Consider the following 25,930-nt stretch of genomic DNA (forward strand, 5'->3'; position numbering starts at 1 on the left):
TTAGGGAGCTGAAGGTGAAGGAACCCCCAGGAAGCAGTGATCATAATATGACAAAATTCAACCTACAGTTTGAGAGGGAGAAGCCATAATCAGATGTATTGGTATTACCGATGAGTAAAGGTAACTACAGAGGTATAAGGGGGGAGGTGGCTAAAGTTGATTTGAAAGAGACCCTAGCAGAAATGACAGTGAAGCAGCAATGGCAAGAGTTTCTGCGAGTAATTCGGAAGATGCAGGATTTTTTCATCCCAAAGAGGAAGAAACATGCTAAGGAGGGAATGAGGCAACCATGGCTTACAAAGGAAGTCAAAGACTGCCTAAAAGCAAATGAGAGGGAGGCTTAGAGGTGCAACAGTAGAGTTGCTGTCTTACAGCACCACGATGCATGGTTCCCTTGACTGAGGAGTATTGGATGTTTATGGCTGAGATGAGAAATTTCTGCACTCGCAGTGAACATCTGGAATTCTTTATTTGGACAGTAAATAGGAGTAGCTCAGATTACAGAAGAGCTGAAAGAAGTCTGGATCTACTTTTGCTCACAGTTGCAGAAGAGAACCTACTTAAATTTGTTGGAATTAACTAATTTGGAGCACAGTTGCATCTGAATTGTGATAATGCAAACTTGTATAAATGCTAATCTATCTGTCATTAATTTGCAGGTAGTCAGTTCAGATAACCCGTCATCTCTGAAATCAGTTTAGTGGATCCTCGTTTGAATCCCTGCTGCATAGATTTTTTTTTAGGTAAGAAGCTCAGAACTGCACAGTCGTCTAAATGCGGCCTCATCAAGACTACACAACTGCAATAAACTCATCTGACTTTTCATCACCTCCAACGTGATCCCATCACAAATCTTTCCATCTCCACCTCTTTCTGCCTTGCGCAGAGACCACTCCCACCACAACTCCTTTGTTCACTAATCCCTTCCAACCCAAACCCCCCACTCCACAGGTACTTTCCCCTGCAACTGCAGGAGATGTAACACCTGTCTTATACCTCAACTCCATCTAAGGAGCCACGACAGTCCTTCCACGCGAGACAGAGGTTTGCATGCAGCTTCTTTAACCTTATCTACTACATCTGGTGTTCCTGGAGTATGCTCCTGTACATGGCGAGACAAAGCATCGACTCGGCGATCATTTCGCTGAATACTTACACTCAGTCCACCAAGGCCCACTGGATCTCCTAGTTGCTAACCACTTTAAATCATCTTCCTTTTCCCATAATCACCTTTCTGTCGTGGGCCTCCTCCATTGTAGAGTGAGGCCATACACAAATTGGAATAGCATCTCATATTTTGCTTGGGTAGCTTACAAGCCAGCGGCATGAATGTTGAATTCTCTAATTTTAGGTAACTTCGACAGACACCTCCTGCACCCCCCCCCCCCCCCCCCCTCACGCTTTCTCCCTTCCTCCACTAAAAGTCCATAAACCAGTTCCACAGTTCACAATTATGTATCCCCCTTGCGCTCACGCCACCTCCAGCCAAGAATTGGCCAGAGAACCTCATTGCCGGAAGTCATCCTTCCCAGCCTTGATTTGTCTTTTTTTTTCTCTCGCTTCCTGTTGCCCCCCCACCCTCCCTACACCGTGTGTAGAAGAGTCCCGACCCGTCCCATTTCCCCCAGAGATGATGCCTCCACCCTGTGTCACTCCAACATTTTGTGTCTCTCTTTGCACAAAACAGTTGTCAGATTAAAAATAACTGTGGGTGTAGAGTGTAACTGGAACACACCCCGCCAGTTTCTAGAAACTGCTAAGTTTGGAGATGATGGTTGCTGTTTTATTGATTCTAATATCTCATTTATCACATTTTGCTCTGTACTATTCAACTCCTCGCAGATTTCTAATGATTCTAATGAATTATTTATACATAAATTAACCATCCTCCGAGCAAATGGTTACAGTCATCTGCAGGAATAATTTGAAAGGGTGTTCTGTTATTAAGTGAACACTGCAAAAGAACACGAGCAGATACTTAATGCAGTGGGAGAAAAATGATAGATACTGTAGTATATTAAACCAACGATTTAAATTTACAAGTTTCATAGCATATGATCTACAATTGCAAAAAATGAAATGATATGATGGAGCCATATATCAGGAGTTATTTGGAACACCAGTTCTTTACCCCAACAAAGCAAATTAAATTAGCAGTCAGAGCAGCGTTTACATATAAAATAAATAGCTCTGAAGTACTTGTGTGTGCACTTGCAACAATGGATTTTCATTTAAAGTAGGTAACACATCAAACTAATCTATTCATGCGTGTGATTATTACCTAATCGTTTACAGGACACATATGCAATTGTGTGGTTTATGTTTCAGGAGTTGTTGGAATACATTTTTAAAGAATGACAATGTTATTAATTATTGATTGAATGAACAGTCACCACTGCATATAGGAACAAAAATGGCCTCGAATTGATGTAATATGAGGAATATGATCAGTAATTACCACCATTGCAGTATGAATCCAATTCCAATTCCAAATTCTAGAATAAAAACACGCACAGTCAAGGGCAGAAAGCTGATTACAGTTGCAGGGATTCCATGTTCAATTATGAGAACTTCAGCTAATTGTGAATTATAGTTTAGTTTATTATTCTCACGTGTACTGAGGTACAGTGAAAATATATTGTTTACGTGTCCAATCAAAGAAAAGATTACACATGAATACAATCAAGCTGTCCACAGTGCACACATATTGGCTCCAACATTTAGTGCTAGATTTAACATTGATATACTGTAAATATTCTTCTTGTAATAGATAGTCTTTGTATTCTGTTAGAACTAAGTGCTTAATAGTGTCCTGAGCCATATTAGAGATTAGTACACTCTGACAATATAAAATTAACTTAATACATGTGGATTGTGAGTCCCATTAAATGTTTGAAATTAATGGATTTGAAAATGATTGTTTTGACTTCATTGTTTACATGATTACAGTTTCTTCCTTACTTCTGTGTATGTGTTTGATTCATTATTATTTTGTACCTTGTAAAGTGTTTATAATATAGTTACAAAGACGCCCTTCTCTTTCTCAGCCTGAGAGAATGGTTTTGGTACTCATGAAGGATCTGGTTGAACTAATGGATTTTAATGGGAGGGGGAGGGGGAGATGGGGAGAGAGGGGGGGAGAGAGGGGGGAGAGAGGGGGAGAGAGGGGGGAGAGAGGGGGGAGAGAGTGGGGGAGAGAGAGGGAGGGGAGAGAGGGGGGAGAGAGGGGGGAGAGAGGGGGGGAGAGAGATGCTCCCAGAGATGAGGGTTATATAAAATTGAAAATTAATATTAAGCTCTGAATCATGTTATAACATCTGAATTGAGGTTAATTTGGAAATGTTAACTAGATTTTACATAATCCTGAATGTTAAACATTACAATTGCTTCTACTTTAACAAAACAATTGGAAGTAAACTTCAATGACATCAGTGATCCAAGCCACAAAGAAAAGGCACATATTCATACCAATGACTTGTGACATGAATGTCCATCTTAGATTCTGAAGCTTTCGAAATTGTGAGCACTCTCTGTCAATAGCCTGTCCAGACAGCAGACAAAAACCCCTCAGGATTACGAGGGATTTTGCAGGAGCAAAGTAAATTGCCTGAGAGATAATATTCAACACTATATTGAGCAGTAAATGGGCACTGAAGAACCGGAGTCTAGTCAAAATAACGGCATGTATTAAAATGAGATGACCAGTCAACAACGTTCACAGTAGAGACAGAATGAAATAACTGCATTAACTGATGGAGGCAGCATAGACCACAGTGGATGATTTATGACAAACATTAGAATTCAAAAGGAAGTTAGCAAGTGCATTCCAAGATGCAATACAGAAAGCCACAGAAGATCCTTTTTCCCCTGTGGCTATCAAACTGTACAACTCCTCCCTCTTCTGTTGTGGGTTAGGCTGCTCTCTCCCCCCTCCCCCCCCCCCTCCCAGAGACTGAATAAAGAAATATAAGTAGAAGGGTGGAAACTAAGTTAGAGTAAAGGACGTCTTTTTGCAGAGTGGGAAGTGGATAGGGAGTGTCCCTCAAAACTTCATTCTAGGGCATTTCTGTTCATTGTTTATATTTTAATTTGGCCATTAAAATTTGAAGATATTTCCCAAGTATAGGATACTGTGTGGAGATAATTACAGAGAAAAAAAAGATAATGTCAAATTGATAATGAAAAGAAGGGAGAATGGACCAAAGAATGATTGCTGACATTCAATTGCAGTAAACGTGAGGAGATGCATTTTGGCCAAAATAATGTGACAGTTACCAGTTAAGTTGAAGTAGATCCGCTGCATTGGGACTTGCTAACATAGGATCACTGAATATCAAAGTAGCATCAAAAATTAGAAATGAAGAACTGCATACGCTGGTTAATGACAGCATCAAATGCTGACAAAATTGCTCATAGCTGACAGCATTCTAGGCTTTATCTACAAGACCTCAACATTACAGAAGCCAAGACCCAGTGATGAGCCCATGAAAAAAACTTAATAAGTGACAATCTGGTCTAAAGTAAATAGAAAATATGATCGAAGGCTCAAGTAATTGGTAGTTTTTTTTTCTGTTTCAGCAAGGTACTGTGAAAAATTAGAAGCTTTTGAAGTCCCGGAAAGATTGGACAGGGTAGAGAGAAATATGTTTCCATTTGTCATAGTGTCAGGTATAAGGCGTCATACTTCATTGATATATTGGAAAAGGTTTGAAAAAGCAGAAGAGATGCATGGAAGGTTGTAAAACGATTGAAATTATGTTTATGATTATGGACCAAGTCAGAACATACATTATTCAACATTTAAGATAACTTTGTATAAATGGCTAAAATAAGTGAGTGGAGTGGTGAGAGAGGCAGGTAGGTAAATATAATTACAATATTTTTTTTAATAAAGAAAATAAGTGTTTGGTATAGAATATACATTTCACATTGTGAACTTGGTGCAATTCTATGTCCTTGTTTTATGGTGACAAAAGGAAAATAAACAGATTTTGTTTCCAGCACCCAGTATATTCTGAACAAGACTAAATATTCAGTCCATCGAGGAAAATCCCCTGCTGCAGAATTTCTCAGTCTTGAAGACAGTGTGGGGAAACTTCATATAAGGTAGTTATCTATAGATTGGTTAAAAACAGGTTCTTAAAAGTACACTGCTAATCTCACACAAATAGTGTGAGAGTTGAAAAAAATGCAGATATTGATAAATCTGAAATAAGGACAAAAAGTGGTGGAAACACAATAGATCAGACAACATACGTATAAAGCAAAACAGAGAACTGGCAAACGGTCTTTGACTAAGAACATTAATTCAGTATTTTTCTGCCTATGTTCTGGTTCACAACATACCAATTGTAATTTATTTTCAATAGTGAATACATTTTGTCGAGGCATAAAGTGCACCTATCGTTTGTGGCAATTTCACCTCAAAATAAAAACAGAACATTCTGAACAGCCTCCAATTCTACTGTATCTTGTCTTAGTAAAGTCAATGCAGAGTACTCCGAATCGGCTTCACCTACACTTAATATAATTGTAACAAAGCTTCCCTATTTCTAATCTCCAACTCTTTTGCAATAAAGACCAGCTTGCCATTTGCTCTCCTAGATACTTGCTGTATCTGCCTGCTAAGCTTTTGTGTTTCATGGACAATATCTTGATCCTTCTGCATTTCACTCATTTTCAGATTTCATTTAACTAATATATAACTTTTGTTTCCTATTACCAACTGCATGACTTTCAAGAGTCAAGAGTGTTTTATTGTCATATGTCCCAGGTAGAACAATGAAATTTTTACTTGCTGCAGCACAACAGAATATGTAATCATAATAAATAATAACAAAACTCAGAAAAAAAAGAACAAACAATAACAGCGCAATAATAATAATAGTTTATTTTAGTTCATAGCTTATGAGGTTGTGGTGTTTAATAGCCTGATTGCTGTAGGGAAAAAGCTGTTCCTGAAACTGGACGTTAAACTCCATTTACCAGGTTTTTGCCTGCTCACTCAATCAATCAATCAATTGGCCATTTAGACTCACAATACCCCCCATCACAACTTGCCATTTCACCAATCTTCACATCCTTGACAAACTTGGATACCTTACATTCTGCCTCCTCTTTATATGTTTTCTTTGTGATAAGAGTTTTTAAGTACACTAATACACTTCCAGCAATATGACAAGCTCTTATCTTGCGTACCAGCCATTTATGTGTATTTTGTAGCTCTCCTCTGACTCTCAGTCTGAAGAAGGGTCTTGACCCGAAACATCACCCATTCTTTCTATCCAGAAATGCTGCCAGTTCTGCTATGTTACCCCAGCATTTTGTGTCTATCTTCGGTGTAAACATCTGCAGCTCCTTCCTTCACACTTATGTGGCACCTTGTTAAGTTGCCTTTAGAATTCCCAATGCAGCAAATCTACAGGTCTCCCTTATCTGCTCTAATTTGCTACAACCTACATCCAAGCAAATGTGTCAAACATGATTTGCTTTTCATGAAACCATGTTGACATAATTTTATTAAATTGTTTTCCTAAATGATTCATCATTTCTTCTTCGTTTTTTGACTCACCTTGCCACAATAGATGTTAAAATAACTGGTATAGAACACAAAGTACTGGGGCATCTCAGCAGGTCAGGCAGCATCACTGGAGGACATGGGTAGATGATGTTTTAGGTTACAACCTTTCTTCAGACTGATTGCAGCAGAGGAGAGCAATCTGGAAAAAAGGAGGGGCTGCAACAAAGCTGGAAGCGATGGTTGGATACAGCTGGGTAGGTTATCACTTGTCGGGACCCTTCTTCAGACTGATTGTAGTGGGGGAGAGAAATTTGGGAAAGGTGAAGGCCAGACAAAGCATCTCCCCCACTACAATCAGTCAGAAGAAGGGTCCCAACCCAAAATGGCTCCTGTCCATGTCCTTGAGGGATGCTGCCTGGCCCTCTGTGTTACTCTAGCACATTGTGTTCTGTGCAAGATTCCAGCATCTCCAGTTCCTTATATATACGTAAAATAACTGAGATGTAGTTCCGTTCCTCAAAAAGAAAACACAAAGCAGACTGTAATACACTGTCCGAACTTGCAAAAATATATTATCTTCTTAGGAGGTAATAAATTATTTTATTTTCAATAGTTCGCCCTCTACAAAGATTGAACACATCAAAGGTTGAAGCATATGAGCTATAGCCCTCATACAATAACTGCTTGGTCACTCTAAGTATGCCAGAGGAAAACTTTTTCATTTGACAAGCCCTCAAAACAGCATGAACGAGACCAGGAAGATCATTGTACAGAGTTCCAGTATTCCAAATCTGTCACCTTAACTCTTTCATTCAGTAGTAAGAAATGCATTAAAATCATCATCATCATCGGCGGTCACTCGAAACGGGTATGACTGTCCACTCTATGGAGGACAACTGTGCGTGACTTTGTTTAACGTGGGGAGACTGGTGCATAAACAGCCACCACATGGTCCTTGACAGATCTGGGTCAGGATCCAGTGGCATGGAGTCCAAGCTGACCGGGGATCCTTTTCTGCTGCAGCCTTCATCCGCCCTCTCAGCCGATGTGACACACCACTAAAGTTTGCCATCATCCCCCGCCTGTTCCACTGTTGAGGACTTGGTTGGATTGATCTTTGTCAGAGACCTCCCCCTCGATCTTACCGCCATGGGTGGCCCTACCAGGAGCATATCTCCAGACGGCATCACTCTAATGATCTCAGGACCACACAAGCTTCTCCATCACGACAAGGTGACAATCCACGGAGATGGCATAAAAAAAACTACATCTACCATGATAAATGTTTTTATATTTTTCGGTTCTAAGAAATGGACAACATTTTTTGCTTGGCTAAACCAATAGGCTAAACATCAGCAGGTCAAGGACAGCACAGAATTCCAGTATAGATGCGTATGGCAGTGACCAAACCATCTGTACAAATCCCTCCATCTCTGACACGATAGCAGGTTTCTAAATGTAAGTCACCATAACAGCATGAATTTTTTTTTAATTAAACAGAATCTGTGTAAAACATTGAGCCAGCACAACGGTGCAACTGATGGAGCTACTGCCTCACTAATACAGTGACCCAGAATCTCAGGTGCCATCTGTATGGAGTTTGCAGAATCTTCATGGTTTCCTCCAGGTACTGCTGGTTCCCCCCACATCCCAAACAGACTAATTTGCTCTTTAAAGTTGCCTTTAGTGTATTTGTGAGTGGTAAAAGCTGGGGGGAGTAGATAGAAAAGAGGGAAGCATAAAACAAGATTAGTATAACTGGGTGCTTGATGTAGGCGTGGATTCCGTGGATCAAGAGACTGTTTCCATGCTGTATGATTCGGACTCCTGATGGTACCGTCACAAAATAGGGCTACAAATGTAGCACCATGGAGAAAATCCTTTGGTAAAGAATTCTCCAATCTTGATGGTCGCCTAGAGATAAGATCCAAGCTGATCTTTTAAACTTATACTTTAACTAAAGCAGGAAACTTATTAACGATAAGTGGCAGTCACATGCACAAATTTTCATTTAGATTTTTTCAGTAATTTCTTTTCTCAAAGTTAGGTAGGGACATTTTGTAGCTTTTGCACTCAGGGCTTGCTCTGTCAGTACACATGAAATGCATAGAGGAGGCCTCTACTTCATCTCCGGTCTCTATTTCACAACTAGCTATCCTTCAAATCGCTCCAAGTGAGAAAGCTAATGTACTGGAAAATTATGAACAGTTTCGTTATGTGAATTGATAACAGAACCCTAAAGATCTAAACACATTCACTTACATCTCAAACATTTGCAGTATAAGCCAGACCTTGGATGTGAACGGCTGATAAAATAATCCACTGTGCTACTTCATATAATGTATCTATTCCATTGATTCCAAATTTTGTTAGCCGAACATCCATTCACTGATCTCAAAATGCTAAGTGTCCAGTTTGAAATAAAAGGGAAATTCAGGTATTTCAGGTATGCAGCAAACTACAACCCATTTTAAAAGACATTTCAATTGCAATAAATTATTTTGATTATTTGCAAATACATCAAAATTGCAAATAAAGTGAACAGAATCACATTCATTATAAAGCAATTCACTGTAAATCAAACAGCGTAACATGCATTCAGATAAATACTAAACATATACCTACAAATATTTTTTATTTTCATAGACATCATGTAGCTTTAAAACATGTGGATGTTCTATTAACTTCAAGATGGCGATCTCCCGTTCCACCTAAAAGACAAAAGAGAAAAGTTAAATACATACTGAAATAATGAAGATTTCTGCTCTTTCATGAAACCCAGATTTATACACCAGCTCTGTTAAAGACATAAATATAACAAAAAGTAGAAATATTACAGGTTAACGCACAAACCTAATGCAACTTTTCAACAATATTATTTTGTATAGAGTTAATTAAAGGAATTATTGACATTATGGTCAGATGATTACAACAAATTCAGACACTTTGCAATTTCACGGTCTTTATTCAACTTTTATCAAAGATTATTCAGCCAATTGCTGATGTTTCAGGGCATAATGGCCCAAAGCGTACACTGAATGGTGAAAATGGTGAAAACTTATACACACCATTCACCCGCTTGCTAAACTTGTTCTTACTTGAAGTTTGCATGAACTTTGGCATGAACATCAGGCCTTGCTGATCAATAAGGCCCAATATAGCACAGGATCTTTCTGTGTACGAAAGAACTGCATAGACTGGTTTAAATCGAGGGTAGACACAAAATGCTGGAGTAACTCAGCGGGACAGGCAGCATCTCTGGAGAGAAGGAATGGGTGACGTTTCGGGTCGAGACCCTTCTTCTTCTGGTTGCTCCAGTACGGGAAGAATGTGGAGGCTTTGGAGAGGCTACAGAAGAGGTTTATAAGAATGCTGCCTGGATTAGGGAGCATTCGCTACAAGAGGAAGTTGGACAATCTTGGATTGTTTTCTTTAGAACAAGGAGAGACTGGATAGAAATTTATGAGAGGCTTAGATAGGGTAGGCTGTTTTCTCGGGTGGAAATGTCAAAGACAAGAAAGCATAGCTTTAAGGTGAGACAGCCAAAGTTTGAAGGAAATGTATAGGGGAAGTTTTTTTTTTACAGAGAGGATGGGGTGCCTGGGACTTTTTGACAGGCACATGGATAAGTGGAGGTGCATGGATCATGTGTAGGCCAATGTAATTAGTTTATTTTGGGATTAAGTTCAGTACAGTAATTATGAAGTGCCAGTTCCTGTGCTGTACCAATCTATGGTCTATGTTCTAAAGGGAAAATCCAAAGATAAAAAACGTAAAGTTCATTATTTTAAATGAATTCTCAGGGGAATGTACAATGCACCGTGGTAAATATTAATTTAGTTTCTCGTTTAAATTTTAGTTTAAGCTTTCATTTTGTTTTAGTTTAAATGTGAACATGAGCTATTGGTAATACTAGACATCTGAAATAAATGCAGGGCAATGATTTTTTATTTCTCTCTCTGAACAATTCCTTCAATTTCTGTTTTTATTGCAAGGTTTCAAAATGATCCTTTCTCTGGTTTCGAGTTGTTAATTGATATTGGATTGGCAATGTCACTAAAATATATTGATGCTTTCAAATATCAAGTCTGACTTTCTGGGGCATATTTAATGGGCAAATCCAGTAGGTGATAATGGTGAAGCCTAAGCTGAGGTGCCATTAATATTGAGGGACATAGCGGAGTAGCATAAATCGACCAGCAAGTTCAGGCAGACTTGCAACTCTCGGTATACATTTTAACTAAGAGAATTTTAACTGAGAGAATACAAAGAGGGACCAACTAGACTAATGGGTGGCACGGTGGCGCAATGGTAGAGTTGCTGCCTTACAGCGGGTTTGATCCTGACTAGGGGTGCTGTCTGTACGGAGTTAGTATGTTCTCCACGAAACCGCTTGGGTTTTCTCGAGATCTTCGGTTTCCTCCCACATTCCAAAGACGTACAGGTATGTAGGTTAATTGGCCTGGTGTATGTGTAAATTGTCCCTAATGTGTGTAGGATAGTGTTAATGTGCAGGGATCGCTGGTCGGCGTGGACTCAGTCAGCCTAAGGGCCTGTTTCCGTGCTGTATCTCTAAACTAAACTAAACTAATTTGTACTAAAGCCAGTCTGAAGAAGAGTTTCGGCCCGAAACGTTGCCTATTTCCTTCGCTCCATAGATGCTGCTGCACCCGCTGAGTTTCTCCAGCATTTTTGTGTACCTTAAACTAATTTGATGACCAATTTGGACATTAACAACTGCATGTGGCGTGTACACACCATTATTTGTTCAAGCAAGATCTCTTTTATTATAACAATTTGTAAACCTAGAGAAGAGGATGGGGAACTATACACATACATGCCGACCAGATAACATCAATTTACCGCTGTTTACTACAATAATCTTATAATGGTTGTCTGGAATAGTTGTTTCATGCTATCAATACATGGTGCTGGTAATGTGGTAAAATCTGTGACACTCATTATCATTATAAAAATATATAATCCTTGGTACCAAACGCACACATTGCCAAGTGTGATATGAAAAAAAACGTTTAAAATACAACCAGACATCCTATCCAGAGAATACAAAAGTAACCACAGTAGCCTTGATTCTAATTTTAATAATCTCATTTGCAGTCTCTGACATAAATGGAAAGACTAAAACAGCTTACACATTAAAATCCATTTTAAAATGGCAAATTATCCTGAGGTGCTCCACAAAAATGAAATTATTCAAGAAATTCACAATGCCAAAGAAGCAGATGAAGCAAAGAGCTGAATGGAAAGGCAGAGGCATTTACGGATGCCATTTCAAAATTCAGAGTCAACAATGGTAGAATGAACGTAAGGTGATTATGCAAGAACTGCAACATTCTTGAAAGGGAGAAGTTAAAAAATATTTACTATTTATAATAGACTCCAGAAAAAGACTTTAAATAGAGCAAGTTAATCTTACTCTGATACAACAAAATGGAAACACAAGGAACTGGCAGACAAGGGAATGTTGAGATGGGGCTGGGACAAAGCCTGGCAAGTGATGGGTGGATAGTGAGGGGTGGGGTTTGATTGGCAGATGAGTGGACAGCAGGTAGAGACAAAGACAAGATAAAAGGGTGTCCGATAAGGAGATAAGAGGAGTGAGATGTAAAGCAAGAGGTGGAAGGGGATGGGAGGTGGAAAGGAGGGGATTGTTAGTGGGAGAAATGGCTGCACATCGGGGTGGAGGGCCACAAGACAGAGAGAAGGGTGAAAGGGGTTCCCTAAAATTGGAGAATTCAATAATCATACCGTTGGTATATAAGGTACCCAAGGGGAATATGAGGTGCGTTTGGCCTCACTCTGTAATGGAGGAGGCCCATGACAGAAAGTTTGCTATGGACATAGTAAGAGAAGTTTAAATATTTTTTTAAAGTTCATTACCAAGCTGTAATAGAGTCTTGACCTCTTTTCCAGCTTTCTCCCCCCTTTTACAATCAATCTGAAGAAGTGCCCAGACCTGAAAAGTCACCTTTCCATTCCCTCCAGAGATTATCCTGACTTGCTGAGTTACTCCAGCACTTTCTGATGCAACAAATATATTTTACAAGGAAAGTTATTTCAAACAGCAATAGTTAATCCGAAGACATGTATGGGATAATTGTTGGACTAAATCACTCATTTGAAAATTAAATTCTGGTTGGTAAACAAAAAATATAGGACAACTGGTGAATAAATCATATACAGGTACAAGTTTGAAAAATATCTTCCTGGTTGTTCAAATGCTGAAGTGTCAGGAGATTATCTTGTCCTGCACATACAGGATGTCAATTAATCATCCCATGAGACATTTTGGAGTCCTTACCAATGACTCGAGCTGGGAAGCAACTTGGAAAATCAGCAAAATGGCCAGAAGAATAAACCTTGGATTGAAAGAGTAGCTGAACCTCCGACATTAGCAATAGAGAACTGTCTGGGCTCCATCAGGAAGATGAGAATTGGAAGCTGACAGAAGAACTCAAATGACAGCCCCATTCTTCAGAATGTTCTGTCAATCTGTCTCACTTCAGTTCCCCAGTAAAGTACGATCAGGCATTCATTATTAATTGCGCACCATTTCACTTCACTGATGTCACTCTTCCACTGTGCAGGTGTAATCAAAAATGTCTTGCACTCACAAGGTGTCATGATTGCAGCCTCAATGTACAAGGCCACATCACATTTAAAGCTGACTCATGAATTATTCTATGCTTTTTGATGTTTTGTTCTGTGAGGAGGTGGAGGGGAATAGGAAAAGGGATCAGCTAGACTAATGCACCAGTCCTGAATTCTGGTCAGAAAAGCCCAGGGCATTTTCAATAACAAAGCTGAATGTATTGCAACAGTGCAATATTAATGCCTGTACTTTTAAAATTATATTAAATTGCAGCATATTTAATAACATTACAATGCTATTATAATAATGCTCATGATGTGTTATAGCAAATAATTGTACAATTTTGGACTTAAAGCTCACATTAGTATACAACTTTAAATTAATGCTAAGTTATTTTTTTTTTTAAATAGTTCTTTTTATATCATGAGCACTTACCCATGAATTATTGCCCACATTAAATGTTAAAGTAGTTTTATATAATGGATTTCAGGCTACATTATATGCCAATTTATTTTCTGTAAACACATTTATTCAAATATATTAGAATGAATAGGCATAATTGATTTTGAGAACTATATAGCAATAATAAAATATAAATGTTTTTTTCTGAAGCAGTGCATTATTCATGGGAGAATGTTTAGGGATGCCCAGTTTTATCATCTCTCCTTTCCTCAGCTTACGTGACATTTAGAGGAGCATAAGTATTCAACAGGAGCAAGTAGATCTGCAGGTTCTACCAAGAAAATGGCTGAAGACCTATCTACGAGTCTAAAAAGCTGACAACAATGAAGATCCATTTTTTAGATTCAGATTCAAACTTTATTGTCATTGTGCAGTGTGCAGTACAGAGACAACGAAAAGCAGTTAGCATCTCCCTAGAAGAGCGACAAAGAATATGAGCAATAAATAACTATATTTACGTGCATACAGTCACAGTAGTGCAATTATTTGTTCCTGGTGTCCGGGGGGGGGGGGGGGGGGGGGGGGGGGGGGGGGGCGGGGGTGATTGGCAGTCACCGAGGTACAGAGTTAAGTAATGTAACAGCCGCAGGGAAGAAGCTGTTCCTGGACCTGCTGGTCCGGCAACGGAGAGACCTGTAGCGCCTCCCGGATGGTAGCAGGGTAAACAGTCTCTGGTTGGGGTGAGAGCAGTCCTTGACGATGCTGAGCGCCCTTCGCAGACAACGCTTGTTTTGGACAGACTCAATGGAGGGGAGTGAGGAACCGGTGATGCGTTGGGCAATTTTCACCAACCATTCAGACCTTGGGTTTCAACCCAAAACATCACCTATTCCTTTTCTCCCGCTGAGTTACTCCAGCATTTTGTGTCTATCTTTGGTGTAAACCAGCATCTGCAGTTCCTCCCCACACAAGATCCCCTTTTTAAAAATCTGATCACCATAAGCCAGCTCCAGTTCCGTCACAGTCCATTAGCCGCCCTATAATTCCACCAGTTTATTAGGTACAATTCCATCTCAGATAATACAAAATATCTTAAGGATCATTTTTATTAATATACAGTATACTGCAACCAAAACATACCAATGTACCTGGCATTGGGATAGCTTAGTTTTGAGTGTGTCTCAAGCAGAATCATAATATTATTCCAGTGTATTTAATTTTCTGACAGTTCGAGGCCCCATGAAGACCAGAATGAGAAGAGTAAAACCACATTCTATTTTACTGCATTTACTCTTAGATCCTAAGGTTTTCATATCATATTAAAAAAAAATGAAAGTGCTTTTATGTACCTCAAATCTCCTGGAAGAGTCAAAACTGGGATTTGAACCCATGAGTTTCATTTCCCCCAAGATATATATCTCATGGGTACGGATATTTAAGTTGGCTTCATAATTATGCTACTGCATTATACTGTAAAGTGGGAATAATTTTGAACCAATGCAAAAAAAATCATGAGAATATTAGAGAATATCAGAGAAAAACACAGAAAATAGCTGGTGCATCTCATTGTCAGTCACTGTCACTGTAGAGAGAACGAGATTATTGCTTTATGATATAATAGTATTTGTATCATGCATAACAGCATTATGCTGCATAGAACAAGCTCCATTATGTTCATCCCTGACTCTTTGTACAACCAAATGGTATAATACATTTTTCTCCAGCAGATTTTTTTTCTCTTTCACGATCCTTTTACACAGTGCATTCGAGATCATTAAAAAATTGCTGATGAGAAAATGATTTCATAAAGACACCTTTTAGTCCTTTTGACACTGACCTTAAATCTGTCACCTATGATTACTGACACAAATGTTATAGGTCTACCAAAATTCTTCAAGGTTCTTAATAATTCAATTACTCCCACAACAAGGTGAAAATCCCAATTTTCTCTAACTTTTTTAATACAAATCAAAACTGTCAGCAGATCCCTGGGGTACACCACTGTATAGTCTTCTGTGATCAGAAAAATAGTCATTCTGCTTTCTATGCCATAATCAATGCTGTGTCCACAGTTATGGCTCGTTTTATCTTTGCTAATAGGTTTTGGCACGATGTGTCACTTTTATAATACTTCTTGTAAACCCCTGAATATCACATCAGCCATGCTATTTTTTTTTCAATTTTCTTCATCAGGTTAATCAAACATCATTTGCATTTAACAAATCCCAGCAAACCTATGCTTTTCTGAATGGCAATTATCTTTGCATGGATCTTGGCCTGAAAATCTGTTTGAATTGGCACTAAGCAGTCTTGCTGAGAGATTTGTGGCAGTTTGCTCCAGTGCTAACTGCACATCTGGTGCAATAATTTGTAAATCTGAAGAATACCATTTGGTTGCTTTTTCATATGAGCGTGATTTCAATTGAGAGTGATTTGAGGATTCGTGTACCAGCTGAAATGCACCACAACTGACTGAAATCTCTGAAAAGGGGAAGTGTTCACTGCCTCAAACCATTGCTGGAACTCACTGAGCAGCTTGGAACCATCAAGAGGAAGACTGATAAAAGGATACTGACTTGTGCTGATTCTTACCAGCAATCCACTGAGCTGTGCATTTTTGTTGAAAAAGTGGACACCTAGAGAGATATTCTGAATGTTTGAGGACCCATGAAGTTATTCAGGAATAATATGAAGTAGTACTTGGAGTGAAGTCATGGCAAAGAATAGTGCCACATGGACCTGGTCCCACCACACAAAGAAGTTTAAAATGGTCAACGTGTGGTCAAGGCCAATGAAATATCATCTCCCAACAACTTTGCAACGACACTCTTACAACCATCACTACTCCAACTCTCAAATATGCATATCACACTTTACACATGGTTTAATATTTCAATGGTCAGCATGCCACAACACATCAATTGCATGCACTCGTTACACATTGCACATACATAGGGATCTGCAGTCTTAAATCACTGCATAAATTGAATTTCGAGCCCAATATTTCTACACCAGCATTTATAGGCTGATGGCAAGTAATTACTGAGTTTTCCCCTTTAGTTAGAAACATAGAAACATAGAAAATAGGTGCAGGAGTAGGCCATTCGGCCCTTCGAGCCTGCACCGCCATTCGATATGATCATGGCTGATCATCCAACTCAGTATCCCATCCCTGCCTTCTCTCCATACCCCCTGATCCCTTTAGCCACAAGGTCCACATCTAACTCCCTCTTAAATATAGCCAATGAACTGGCCTCAACTACCTTCTGTGGCAGAGAATTCCACAGATTCACCACTCTGTGTAAAACATGATTTTCTCATCTCTAGTTGCTCTTTGCTCAGTTGCTCAGTTGCTCTTTGTTAAAACTTGGGTGAAAATTTTGAAACTTTCCAGTCTTCTGGCACCAAGCATGTGCAGTGAAAGACTGACTAGAATATCAATAACTTCACCCTCGTCCCCTTCTGCAAGGGTGAAAATTGTGAAGAAAATATTAACCACTCTTTTTATACTCACAAATTCCCTCTCTCTCATTTCATCACTTTAGTCCCTAATTTGTTCAACCCCCTCCTTTGACGACCGTTTTCCACTTTATGATAATAGAGTACTTTAGTTCCCTTTAATGCTGCCCGTGTTTAGAAACACTCTTTGTTCCTCCTAATTCCTTTCATCACTCAATCCACCTTGATTGTCCATTGAATTACAAATTTTAAATATATCATAAGCTTCCACTGCATATTCAATCTTATTATTGATACATTTAATGACCAAGAGTAACCCAGCCATTAACATTTTCACGTCCTCCTCATGCATAGATTCCATCTGGCCCTTCTTTGCTTCTTGCTGTTCACACTGTTTTTACCGCCCATCTTTGATTACCAGTGACAGCTCCTTTTTTAACTCACTGAATTAATTTTTAAAAGCCCTTCTCCAATTCAATTTTTTCACGTGTGATTTGTCCTTGACCTTTTCCATAACTACTAAAGTACTGATATAATCTACAGCATTTCTTTCTGTGAGTAAACCCAATTTCTGTTTTGCATCTTCAACATTATCTATAATCTGTCAATAACTATAGACAAGGAAGAAATAAACAGTACAAAATGTCTGAGACATAGTGATTCATTTTCCTCTTCTGTTGATGGCTTGGCATATATTCTAAAGTAAATGGAGAGTAATAATGAATAATTCATGTTATGCTATGAATTCCTGATAAGTAGAAGCAATTTTGTTACAAGCACATTATTCACCACTGACAGCAACAGCTTGTGTCAGTGATAGAATTTGTCTCTGAGTCAGAAGAATGTGGTTAACGCTCCACTTCATGACGAGGACATAACATAGGCTATCACTTAAGTGCAGGACTGAAGGAATGCTACTTTGCCAACACTGCCATCTATCAAATCAATAATGGGAAAGTCCATCTGTCGGACAAGATGAATATGTACATCTTGAAGAAGGACAAAGAGCTATTGTGACCAGATTTCATTGCTCAAGCAACCCCACCACAAACTGATTAAATAATGAGCATTTGTCATTTGATTACCACCACTGTAGAGAAATTATCTGCTGTGATCAATTATATTAAAATAAAGTGGCCCACAAGGCCTTTGGGTGCTCGTAGAGCTGGTTCCTTTTCCTTGTGGCCCAGGAATGTCTTCCATTTACAGTTAATGAGCTCCTGGGATCTTTTGGTCATTCTCATTAAGCTAGGCTTGGCTCTTCTTGGTAGTGAACTCAAGAGTCCCTTCAAAGCTACCAATTAGAAACATAGTGGACTTCAGGATAGACCATAATTTGTGGACACTGTGAAGCCATAACCTTGCCAGCCCTACCCTTCAGCCTAATAGGAACATGCTGCCCCTGTACTCTCTTTATGTCACTTTTGAAAGCCTCCCATTTGTAGAAATTGTTGTCTGACCTGCAAACAGACTCTCCCAATTGACTTCTGTAAGTTCCGCCCAATGCCTCCAACATCAGCCTTGCTCCAACTTAGGACCTTAGGTTGTGGACAAGTCCTATCCTATCCATAATTACTTTAAAACAAATAGATTATAGTCACTGATTCCAAAGTGTTCCCCACCGACAGTTCAGTCCAATCTTGTTACCTCAAAGGAAGTCCAATGCTGTGCCTTGATAGGTCTATATATTGATGAGGGAAGTTTTATTGGCACTTTTAACAAATTCCACCCTGTCGAAGTCATTTAGTTTCTGGGAGAACCAATCAATAATAGAAAAGTTCAAATGTCCCACTAATACACCCATTTTAATTTATAGTTATGTGTAATCTTCCTAAACATCTAATTCATGCTGACTATTGGAAACCCTATAATACAATCCCATCAAAGTGATTATCCCCTTCCTATTTCTATCCGTAAAGCCTAACACGACAACAGCCCACTCCTCATGTTCCCCACCAAGAATATGCACTGAGCACTGTAGTGATGTCCTCCAGTATCATAAAGGCTCCGTACCTCCTCTCTTATCTGCATCTTTATCCGGCCTGTAGCATCTATACCCATTGAGCTGCCATTCCTGCCCTTCTCTCAGCCATGTTTTTATTACAGCTTTAATATCCCAGTCCCCCGAAACAATCCATACGCTGAATTCATCCGCCTTGCCTGTTATGTCTCTAACATTGAAATAAATTCAGTTTAAGCCACTGATCTTTCCTCACACTATGCCATTTACCTCCCTGTCATGGCGGCTAATCTTGCTCTCTTTGACTACAGTATTCGCCTCCAATTTCTCATCTGCTTCTTTTCTGCAATGGAACTCTCATGCCCCCTCCCCCACCCGCCAATCTGGTTTAAACCCTCCCAGGTAGTACTAGTGAATCTTTGTCAGGATATTGGGCTCCCTCCAGTTCATATCCAGCACATCCCTCCTGCACAGGTCACCTCTGCCCCAGGATAGATCCCAATGATTCAAAAACCTGAATCTCTGCCCCATGCACCAGCTCCTCAGCCAAATATTAATCTGGCCTATCCTTCTATTCCTGCCCTCACTAGCATGTGGCACTAGCATTTGAAACCTCTTCATATCCTCTCACAATCCTACCCTGTTTTGCATCACCAATCACCACCCCCTTTATGTAGGCAAGATTACTCACCAAATTGAAGTGTATTCTGTCCATCTTGAGGTATCGTGGACGTGATCGTTACAATGCAACAATCAAGGAAAATGTAGGAAAGCAGCACTATTCATGGCATATTCAGCCTCACTAAAGTTTTTAACACTGGCAAAGGGAAGGGATCATAGCACACTCCTCACATGTTCTCATGCCTGCAACAATTTGATTCCTTGTACATTTGCTTCATGCTCCTAACTGAGAGGTTCTGCATTGAGCCACCTTTAGTGAAGACTAATATCAAACAAAACTGGATTGTTGCCCCAACAATTGTACGCAAACCATCTTGCCACAATGCAGCATCTTTAGCTCTTACAAGCTATAGACTAATGGGAAAATATTTAAACTACTGTGCTAATTGCCAGAACCATGGTCACCCAACCCCAGTATTTGAAGTGTAAGTTGCAGATGGTGTTTGTGTTTGCTTATGTTCAAACACAAATGCTCTACTCCAAGTCCTCATCATCCTATTCACCGAGGCATATATAGGGAGGCGCTTTTGACTCTGCATCTACAACAGAAAAAGAACTCACTCAACCTGCTCTTTGCTGTGCAACATTGACCTCTGACAATGAAGAAGGGTCTCGACCCGAAACGTCACCCATTTCTTCTATTCAGAGATGCTGCCTGCCCGCTGAGTTACTGCAGCATTTTGTGTCTATTACAATGAAGGTTCCCGGTGGGAGTCTAGGAACTACCTATCAGCAAATTCACAATGACCTTCAGTATGAAACACGACAGGTTGTTGCATGGCAAGGATCATGTCTCCTATGCCATCAGGCACCTTGTGTCCCATCTGGGGAAGAATCTGGTCCCACATTAGTTCATCAGTCAGCTCAGAACACTCAGGGCTAGGAGTGGAAGCAAGTTATTCTTGATACTGAGGGTATACTGCATAAAAAGACAATTGTCATTTACAAGGGGTGCTGTTTGTGTGGAACATGCCGAGAACATGATTTGCTCTGCAAATCAAGTTTATGATAAAAGAGTATTTATTAAAATTGGTTTTGGTTGCGCATGCTGCTATTTTCAAGAAACATTCTTCCAGTCAAATGGAAAATAATGAAAATAATAGTAAGCTTCTTTGCAACAGATGCATAATTATCTAGTATAAATAAAGTTTATTTTGAACAGGTGTGTAATTGCCTTGCAGGAATAAAGTTTTATTTTCCTAATAAAATGATAATGGTAAACTGATGTTTGACTGAGATCTTTAAAGAAAAAAAATCTACAACAGCTAATTACTGATGAATCTAATTGAGCTCAGGCTCAGGTTCAATCCTGTACATAGGTGACCCCTAGGCTATTAGCCTCATCAGGTGGTGCTAATTAGCTACCCATGAAGCATGGTTGCAAGTGCTGAGTGGTGGCTTCTAACTGTATTCTGCATAATATAGACAGCAAAGCAAGCGGGAGGAGTTCGCTGGTCCTCTTGCAAAGTAGAATTGATGCTCCCACTGCAACAACAAAGAATCTCCACTAAACCAATGTGCTCATTTCCTGTTGGGCATAGACAATAAAGACCAATAAAGCATAGACAATGACCAAAAAAACAATGCACAAATTATAAAACAAACAACAGATTGCATTTGAAGTTACCAGCTCCTGGCCCTCACTCAGTGGTAGCACTGCGACGGAAAATATGGGGCTCAAGTTCCATTCAAAAACTTCAGCACGTAACCAAGCTTGACAATTCAGAGTAGTCTGAAGGGAAGGCAGCAATGTTGGAGCTAATATTTTTCAGATCAAATTGTTTGTCACTGCTTTGGAAAGGGTGCAGTGTAGGTGTGTCAGAATGATGCCTGAATTCGGGGGTACTAGCTACAGGGACAGATTGGACAGACTTTGATTGTTTTCTTTGTAACGTCGGAGATTGTGGAGAGATGTGATGAAATGTATGAATTAGAACAGTCATAGATAGGGTAGACAGTCCAAACTTCCTCATGGTCTTACAGCTGGTTTGGTGCGGCCTTTCCCGGAGTTGGGCCCAGAGCTTCAGCAGCATCGCAGTGGGGACTATAACATTGCAAACCCTCTTGCCAGGGGTCGCCGGAGAAGCACTCCGACCGCTGGCCTGTGGCCTACAACATCTTGGAGCCTCGGTCTGTGGAACTTCTTGCGGCAGGCGTGGAGCGGACCTTTCATTGTGCAGCGGCCGAACCCTCGCCGGGGGTCGCTGGCGAAGGGCTCCGACCGCCTGCGGCCTACAACATCTGCAAGCCACGGTCTCTGGTGAGGAGGTGGCTGTTTGGGAGCTCCGGTGTGCTCGACCTGTTCCGACATCGGCGTTCCGTCCATCCCGACCAGAGGGCATGAACATCGGGCCATCCATAGCGGCGACCACGGATTGTCAGGGCCCCGACCACGGGCGAACAAGGGGGGAGGAGGAGGAGGAGGAGGACTGTCTGAACTATATTGCCTTCCACCACGGTGAAGAATGCTGTGGTGGATATCTGTTTTGAATTATGTTGTGCATTGTGTCCTTTTTTAACTGTAACGTTGCATGGTAAATTACATTTCACTGCGCCTTATGGTGCTTGTGACAAATAATTTTGAACTTGAACTTGAACTTTTTCCCAGGGTCGAAAAATAAAATACTAGAGGGCACAGCTTTAAGATAAGAGAGGCAACGATTAGAGGAGATGTTGCAGGGCAACCTTTTTATACAGATGATGGTGAATGCCTGGAAGGCCCTGCTAGGGGTGGTAATTGTAGCAGATACAACAGTGGCATTTAAGTCTTTTGGATAGGCACATGGATATCCAGGGAATGGAGGGATATGGATTATGTGCAGGTAGATAAGAGATGGTCTTGGCATCATGTTTGGTGCAGAAATTGTGGACTAATGGGCCTTTTCTTCTGCTGTATTGTTCTATAAAATGCTCAATCTGAATATTTGTCCCTTTATTTGTGAGCATTTGTGACCATCTTCTTGGTTTCCCTCTTATTTTCAATGTATAAAAAGACAATGTCACAGAAATATCAGAGCAAAGACAGAACCTCAAGGAGAACACACAGAGTTGTTAAAGATATACAGGAATGGTGTGGATTTGTTTAGGTTCACATTGAACATCAAAGAAAGTGAAAGTGGAAAATGCAAATTATCAACAGGTTGTATATCTACCAAAGTGAAAATGATAATACTTACAGAGAAGCAGTCCACAGAGCATCATGATCAAAATAAGGAGCTTAAGAAATATGTAATCGTAACCCAGCAATATTTTTCTTAAAATCTTGCCTTCATGTATGAAGGCAAGAATACCTAGGTGGTTCACACACATATGCCTCATCCCAGGAAGTCACAAGTGAGGGCATGTCCCAACTTTGCAATGGTAAATAACTGAAAATATTCTGAAAATCTCACGATTCCCTTGGGTGGTGGTGATGACTGAGTGATTACCATCATCAAAATCTGGAAAATTAGGACAGCGCCAAACTTTGCCCCTCTCAATGATTGCAATAAACAATAATATACTGTTAATTAGTTGCTTGACTGCATGATAACCTTTTATGAATCATTTACTGGGACATCCAGATACTTCTGCGTCTCAGGGGTCTGGAACCTCTCGCCATTTGCAGAAAATGCATATTTGTTCCCTTTTCCTGACAAAGTACACAATTTTACATGATCGCACATTATTTTCCATTTGCTAAATCTTTCACAACTCACTTAGTCTATCTCTATCCCTTGGTAATCTCCTCATGACCCAATCAAAATGAACTTTCCTGTCTAACTTGGTACCATAAGCATATTTGGCATCCATACGTTTGGAATCTTCATCGACATTAGATATACAAATTGTAAAGAATTAAGGCCTCAGCACCAATCCCCATGGTACACCACTCAAAGCATTGTGCTCTCCAAAAAAAAAAACTATTTATATAAGCTTTCTGTTTGCTGTTATCCAGCCAATCTTTTATGCATGCCAATACATTACCACTGAGACAATGAGCTTTTATCTTTTGCAATACCTTACTCAATGATGGTGGAAACAGTCTCAAATGTAACTTCAAAAAAGGTATTTAATAAATATTTCATGGGAGGAAGTTGCAGGAATTTGGGCAAAGGGGAGAATGAACCGAATTGGACAGCTCTCTCAGAGAGCTGGGCTAAGCTAGTTCCCATTATCTAAAGTACATGTTACATCTTCAAGTTACTTCTTCATGGAAATCTAGTTCCCATTATCTATAGCACATGTTACATCTTCAAAGAACTCCAACACACTGGTCAATCATGATTTCCCTTTCGCGAAATGATGCTGATTTTGCCTTATTAGCTTGTATTGTTTTAATGCCCTGCTAAAACATCTTTAGTCATAGCTTCTAAAAATTTCCTCACCAACATTGATAGCCAGATGTACAATTTTGAAATAGCCAATCTCACAAAATGAGGAGACGGGTTAGACTAATTGAATGGGAATAGGTTTATCTCATAATGGTACCCAGGAATCATGAGAGCTTACAACACTGATGAATGCCATTCATTCCATCATGCTTAGCCCAGCTCGCTGAGAGAGCTGTTCAATTTTGTTCACTCTCCCCTTCCCTCAAATTCCTGCGACTTCCTCCCGTGCAATTTTATTAAATACACTTTTTGAAGTTACTATTGAGAATGTTTCCACCATCTCAGCAGAAAAAGAAACCCCATGACACCTCCGCCTCTCGCCAAGTGGCTTGATGCCACTTTAAAGATACGATTCTGAACAGGATAAATACCTAACCAAGAGTAATAAAGCCGAATAAAGAAATTAACTAAAAATGTCCACCAAATTTTACAAATTCTGAAGAGTGGTACAGGGATGTCATATGGATGAGTCATAGAGTTTTACAGTGTGGAAACAGGCCCTTCATCCTAACTTGCCCACACCGGACAATATGTCCCTTCTATATTAGTTCCACTAACCTGCATTTGGCCTATATGCCTCCAAAACTGTCATATCCATGTATCTGTCCAAACGTTTCTTAAAAGTTACGATAGTACCTACCTCAACCACCTCCTCTGGCAGCTCATTCCACACATGAATTGCACAAAAAGGTGTTAACATTTTGATCGGCATTGGGAGCCCTATTAGGATTTTGAATCTTATGCAAATTGATCATAAAGCTCAGAGTGCCTGTTGATTCTATGGAGACAGCAAGGGGAGTCAAAGGCAATTTATTTATATTACTATCATAATAAACTTAACAGAGCAATATTATCAGTCACCCAGAACTGCTTTGATACAATATGGGCAGCCTAATTACTGGGTAACAGCATGTCAAACATGCAATGGCCTCTTTTCAGTTCAGCTCATTGTCTAGCTTTTGTCATCCCTATCACTTGTACCCAAAGTCAGAAGGGCTCCGGTCCAAAATGTCACCCATCCTTTTTCTCCAGAGATGTTACTTGACCAGCTGAATTACTCCAGCACTTGTGTCTATATTTCATAAACCAGCAACTGCAGATCCTTTCTACCCAAAGTTATTGATGTTGGTCGAGAGAAAAAACAAACAGCAGATTACTTTTTTTAAAAGGTGTGAGACTAAAAAATTGTTCATGTTTAGGACCTTGGTCATCTGTGTACTCAAGTCACTAGAAGTTAACAAGTTGATTCCGCATGTAATTAGAAAGACAAATGCTATGCAGGCCTTTATTGCAAAAAAAATAAAATTGGAGGACACCAGTACTATTATTCAATTGGGCCCAGTTAGTCCAGGAATATTGAGTGCAGGTCTCATCCTCAAAGGGAGTGCAACTAAGGCTCACCAGATTGACTCTTAGCATGAGAGTATTGTCCCATGAGCAAACTGATCCGATACTCTCCTGGATTTGAAAGAATGCAGGGTGATCACATTGAAACATACAGATGTTTTACAGGACTGTAAAGGTAGTAGCAGTGCTGATTTTTCTCATGGATGGAATGTCTAAATCTAAAACTATGATCTCGAAATAAGGTGTCAGGCATGAGGAGAAATTCCCTCACCTCAGAAGCAAGTGAAGTAAGAACGTCATTGTTCTACCTGGAACATATGACAATAAAACACTCTTGACTTGACCTGCGGAATTTTATATACAAAAAGTCTGTGGAGACTCAATCATTTCATTTATTCAAGACAGATAAACATGTGTCTTGATATTAAAAAAACCAGAGCCTTGGGGTTAAACAGGAAAATGTCTGAGGTAAAAGATCAGCAATTATCTTATTGAATGATAGAGGATTCAAGAGGGATCAACTGGTCTCCTGTTTTCTCTTTTTCTTCTGTTATGATCTTATGTTAAGTCATGTG

General features: G+C 39.7%; 1 protein-coding gene across 2 annotated transcripts in view; it reads right to left on the reverse strand.

Moving 5' to 3' along the window:
- brsk2 (BR serine/threonine kinase 2) overlaps positions 1-25,930 on the reverse strand; it is a 705,112-nt gene that overhangs the window by 295,201 nt on the left and 383,981 nt on the right. For both annotated transcript variants that reach the window (XM_033038920.1, XM_033038919.1), the window contains exon 3: positions 9,146-9,231. In XM_033038920.1, coding sequence (XP_032894811.1) covers positions 9,146-9,231 — 86 coding nt within the window. The remainder of the gene's footprint in view (positions 1-9,145; positions 9,232-25,930) is intronic.

The sequence above is a fragment of the Amblyraja radiata genome, chromosome 20 (genome assembly GCF_010909765.2).
Source record: "Amblyraja radiata isolate CabotCenter1 chromosome 20, sAmbRad1.1.pri, whole genome shotgun sequence".
In the NCBI taxonomy this organism is placed as follows: Eukaryota; Metazoa; Chordata; class Chondrichthyes; order Rajiformes; family Rajidae; genus Amblyraja; species Amblyraja radiata.